The following is a 5,602-nucleotide window of genomic DNA, read 5'->3' as shown; positions in this document are numbered from 1 at the left end:
CTTCACCCAATGCACTACACGAGGAGAAAAATGAGTGGGCCATTACATCTTAGGATGAGATCACCATCCTATCTATGGTATGCATTTCGTAGAGTTGATATATTTAAAGATACCATCTCATATGATTCAAGCTCATGACAGTTGCTAGCGAATACCATAAACATTCATTTTCCACTTCAGTTTGTCTTGGCTCACTCTAGAAATCCACATAAATGCATCTGCTTATGATTCAGAACTACAAAAAATTCCTATATTATGAAAAATCATAGCCACTTGCTCCTTTCTTACTCTCCACTGTTCACCTCAGTGAGTTCTGTCCAGATCAAATCCATTATGTCATGGTCATTCTATTAACTTTTCAACCACATCAACTATCTGAACAAAATAAAAGTTTCATCTGCTTGATTGGTCCCTTATAAAAGATTTTCCTTCATGGCCCCTTTTAAACTCAGATCAGAGATGCAATCTGACTATAGCTAGCAAAATTCCAAACATCGTTGTAATCGAGTACTCTGTGCATAACACATGGAACGCATCTGGCAATCTATTGTATGCAACACAGAATGGATATCCTTGATCCTTGGATGTGAATTTACCCCCACAAGGAATTCATGAACCGTCCCATTCAGATCAAAATAACTCCATCCAGACCGATTCTTGATCCCTTTATCTTTCATTTTCTTCCTGATTTCCAGGACTTCCCTCCACTTACCAGCAGCAGCATACATACTTGATAGCTGAACATAAGCTCCCCTGTGTGATGGATCCAACTCAAGGATCCTCTCCCCAACAAACTTTCCGAGTTCAACATAGCCATGGAACCTACAAGCACTTAAAAGAGCTCCCCAGGTAGCGACATCAGGTTCGACAGGGGAATCTCTGATGAACTCAAAGGCCTCAGTCAGAAGTCCTGCTTGTCCCATGAGATGGACAATACAAGAATAATGCTCGGCTCGAACAGCAATTCCATAAACTCTGGTCATTTTATCAAAATATTCCTTTCCTTCTTTTAACCAACCAGCATGAGCACATGCAGACAAGACTCCAACAAAGGTCAAGCTGTTAGGTATCAGACCATCTTGCAACATCTCAGAGAAGAGCTCAAGGCACTCAGAAGCTTTCCCATGAATGGCCAATCCCATTATCATCACATTCCATGACACTAAATTCTTCTTTACCATCCTGTCAAACAATTCACAAGCCATCCCCAAGCAGCCACACTTGGCATACATGTCTACAAGGGCAGTGCTCAAAATAACATCCGAATGGAGTTTGCTCTTGTCCAAGCTCACATGTATCCTTCGCCCAAAATCAAGAGCCCCCAAATGTGCACAAGCAGCAATAGTACCAGTGATGGCTGCTTCATTGGGTGCAATACCACTATCGCTCACCTCTCGATATACCATCAAAGCTTCTTTGAAGCAACCATTTTGCACATAACCATTGATCAACAAACTCCAAGAGACTTCATTCTTCTTTGGAATCTGATCAAAGAGTCTCCTTGCAGCATCCATGTCGCCACATCTACTATATCCGGCGACCATAGAGTTCCAAGATACAACATCTTTATCCACCATCCCATCAAACAACTTCCAAGCATCAACAATCCTCCCACACTTCCCATACATATCTATCAACGAATTAACCACATAAGTATTGTACCATATTCCACACTTGAAAGCCAAGCTCTCTACCTTCCTACCCAGATTCAAATCCCCCAACTGAGCACATGCCGTGAAAACAGCAACAGCAGTGATCTCATCAGGTCTCACATTTTCTTCCATCATAAGAAGAAATAGTTCTACAGCCTCCTTAGCTCGACCGCTACGAACATATCCATTGATGAGTTCCGTCCACGAGATCAAATCTCTTTCCGGCAGTTCATCAAACACCACACGGGCGGAATTGACCAATCCACCAGCGATATAACCATGGATCAATGAATTCAGTACTAGAGTATCGGATTGAAATCCTAACGCTAGCAATTGTGCATGAATTCCCATTAAGAAGTGGACATTTTTAAGATTAGAGCACGACTTGATGACAAAGGAGAAGGTGATGCCATTTGGTTTGGCGCCACTATTTAAAAGTTCGTTGTAGAGAGAGAGGATGCGGATTGGGTCCTGGGAAACGGCTTGGGCTCGAAGAAGGCAATTCCAGGATAAGGTGTCGGGGGATTGGATTCGGTGGAAGAGGAGGCGGGCGTAGTTGGGGTCGGGAGGGGTTGCGAGGGAGCAGAGGTGGAGGATTTTGGTGGAGATCTGGTCTTGTTGGACAGAGAGACCAGCGAGGATGATACGAGCGTGGGTTTGCTTGAGGTGAGCCATGGTGGTGCAGGCTTGGAGAAGCGAAAGGAGGCATGGGTTCATGGGCGGTATGTATCTGGCCATGACCGAAAGGAGGAGAGGGTAGGTTTCTTGGTGTCACGGGGAAGGAGGATCCGATCTGTAGCTGGAGAGCGCGAGAGTTGATGCAGTCGGCTCCTCCTCCTCCTCCATCATCGTCCGCCTACCAGCAGCTGCTGCCTTTCGTTCTCAACCTCCTCCCACTCCCCGACGACAAATTCTATGCAACCACGCTCTGCCTCCGGCGCTCGATCCCCCGGCTGAGAACAGAGAAAAAAGAAGAAAAGAAAAAGATGGTTTCTTTTCTTCTCTGTATCTTCTCCTCGGATCACTTTGTATGGGGATGTAGGACCTGGCTTTAGATTGTAGAAGTTACTCGCCATTGATGGAGAGGCATACCTGGGAAATCTTTATTTTGTTTATGTTTTATTCTGCTTTACTCCCAGAGGGAGTTAAAAACATGGTGCATGGATGATGGGGATCGGGCATTCTTTTGTTAGATGGGTTTATTTATTTTTTTAATTTTTAATTTGTAAAAGGGGAGAGTGTCTCCTCCTTTGAAGCGAGTCGTTTTTTTTTTTCGCTTTCATTCTTTTCCCCATCTAAAAGATGGTTCCTCTTCTTTTGTTTCCTTCTTCCCATCTTGGCGCCACCCCCCCCCATGGCTAAGGTGGGCATATATTTTACATTTCACCTTCTCAATAAGATGGCGATGAGCATGGTTATCATTTGCTTTAAAAAAAGCATCAAGTTATTTGGTTCAAGGATATGAAAAGAAAAAAATATGATTTTTATGAAATAAAAAAAAATTATTTTTTTGAAATTTTTAAAAAATAAAAATTAAAAAAAATATTTTTTCATAAAAATATAATTTTCATGTTTCATGAAAAAAAAAATCATAAAGGAGATAAATTTTTAGAGTTCTCATGAGATAAAAATTATTTACCTCTTTTTTTATAAAATTTATTTAATATTATCTTTTTATATTATATTATATTAATATTATAATAAAAATATTAATATATTAATATTTATACCACTATTATATTGATATTTATATTAATATAATATTTATAATATTATTATATTAACATCTCTGTTAATAAATATTATATCAAATATTAATATTATAATAATATAACATCCATATAATATTAATATTATATTAATATAATAAATATTATGATTTGATATTATATTATATTTATATCAATAGAAATATTATATTAATATCTATATATAATGCATAATCTTATATCAACTAAATATAAATTAATCAATAACCATTTTCCCGCGGCTGACTAAATATATCAAAGTTATTTATTTGAATATCATATTTTTAAAAATTAATATTTTAAAAAAATATTTTAAAAAAATTTCTATAAACTAAATGAGTTTTATATATTTTAAAGATTTATCTTCGATTTTTTTTTCTTTTTTTTTATTTTATGTAAAAAAAATATTTTTCTAATTTGATAAATGAGAAAGAACACTAAAATACCCATTGCCTAGATCACCTTCCAACTGGCAACATCAAAGTCTCAACAAGATAAACGCCAAGGCAGAGGATTCGGAGAGCAGATAAGGAAAATGGCCAAAAGGAAGAGAATTCCCAAAGAAGTGTGGGTCTGTAAAAATTCTTAAATTTTTTTTTCTAAATAACTATTTGATATAATAAAATTTTATTTTTTTTGATAAAATACACTTCTAATCTTTTATTAATGTCCATAAACAGCATAAATAACAAGCTGCATTTCGTTGATACAATAAATTCAAAATAAATTACAAAATTAATTTCTCAACTTTAATTCAATTTCATTTACACGTTTTATACTTTAAAAAATATCAAACCAATCCTTCTAATTATCAATTTATTGCAATATAATTTATCCATTCTTTGATCAACAAATAGTGTTAGTTTTATCTCTCAATTGATAGAAATACCTATCACTCAGACAAGAGAGATCGTCAATAAAGAAGAGATGAAAATGAAGAGAACCACCGTAGGAGAAAAAAAAGCCAATCAAAGATGAGGACGACATTGAAAGCCTCATGGAAGGGATTAAAAAAGAAAGAAGAGGAGAAGGAGATCAAGAGAAAGAAGAGGGAAAGAAAAAAATCACTAACAAGAAATAAATGAAGATAAAGGAAACCATCGTGAATGGAGAGAACTCATAAACGGCCTTGAAGAAAATAGATGACAAGAAGAAGATGAGGGTGAGAAGGAAGGAAAAAAGAAGGATTGGTTATTAATGAAAAGGGACAAAAATAGAAAAGACCGCTATAGAGAGATGGGGCTTATAATTTATAAACGAGTTTGAAAGGAGAAGAGGATAAGTAGAAATAGATGAAGAGGAATGGAAAGAAAGAGAAGTTACCGACAAAAAATAGATGAAGATGAAAAAAATTACCATGAACAAGAAGGCCTCATGGGTTATCTTAGAGGAAATGGATGATAAAGAAGAAAAGAGAATGAGAAAGAAAGAGAGAGGAAAGAATAGACCATCAACGAGAAAGAGCGAAAGTGGAAGAGACAATGATGAAAGCTCATGAGTAGTTTGGAGGAGGAGAATGAGGAGAAAAAAAATGAGAAGGAAAGAAGGGTCACAAACGAAAAATGATAGAAGATTGAGCGAGCCACCGAAAAGAAAAAAAAAGACCCGTGAATGACCTTCAAAAAGGAGGATAAGAAAGAAGAGGATGAAAAAGAAAGAATCACTTATGCGAAATAGACGAAGATGGAGAGAGCCATCATAGAGGCAAAAAAAATAGGTTAAAAGAAAAAAAAGAAGAGATAAAGACAAAATAGAAAAACGAACACCAGTGACAGAGAATGAGAAGATCAATTAGAGTGGAGGAAGTTGATGGAGATAAATATACTTTCATTATTTTATAAGATCATGAAATTATATGATGATACTCATTTAACACCATTCTGTTAACGAAGATAGACAATTGGACCATATTGAAACATATCAATAACTAAAAAAATAATTTTATATTTTTAAAAATATAAAAATATAAATAAAATTAGATTAAAATTAAATAAGTGCTCCTTTAATTTATCCATAAATTAACTCTTAAGGGCCAACTGAAACTTGAAAATATCGGATAGCTATTCAAAGGTCAGGGCCTAACTTTATCTCTGCACCCCCCAACCCCTCCCAACAACCGGCCACCTTCCCAAAAGCCAGGGTACCCGGGGCATCCGAAAGCTTAAGAGCCCAACAACCGAAACAAACAGCAAGAGATCAGTT

At 36.3% G+C, this 5,602-nt stretch overlaps 1 protein-coding gene across 1 annotated transcript; it reads right to left on the bottom strand.

Annotated features, from left to right (window-relative positions):
• Positions 1 to 476: 476 nt before the first annotated feature.
• On the bottom strand, positions 477 to 2,390 carry LOC105055527 (pentatricopeptide repeat-containing protein At2g22410, mitochondrial). Its single transcript, XM_073246371.1, has one exon. It carries the CDS (start codon positions 2,388 to 2,390, stop codon positions 477 to 479), a length of 1,914 nt encoding a protein of 637 aa, XP_073102472.1.
• Positions 2,391 to 5,602: the final 3,212 nt, after the last annotated feature.

Source organism: Elaeis guineensis, chromosome 12, assembly GCF_000442705.2.
Source record: "Elaeis guineensis isolate ETL-2024a chromosome 12, EG11, whole genome shotgun sequence".
Taxonomy (NCBI): Eukaryota; Viridiplantae; Streptophyta; class Magnoliopsida; order Arecales; family Arecaceae; genus Elaeis; species Elaeis guineensis.
This window is presented reverse-complemented; position numbering and strand designations above follow the sequence as displayed.

What these genes read in the sequence shown, in the direction of transcription:
- LOC105055527 (XM_073246371.1), bottom strand. Translation starts at nt 2,390, where the DNA reads ATGGCCAGATACATACCGCCCATGAACCCATGCCTCCTTTCGCTTCTC.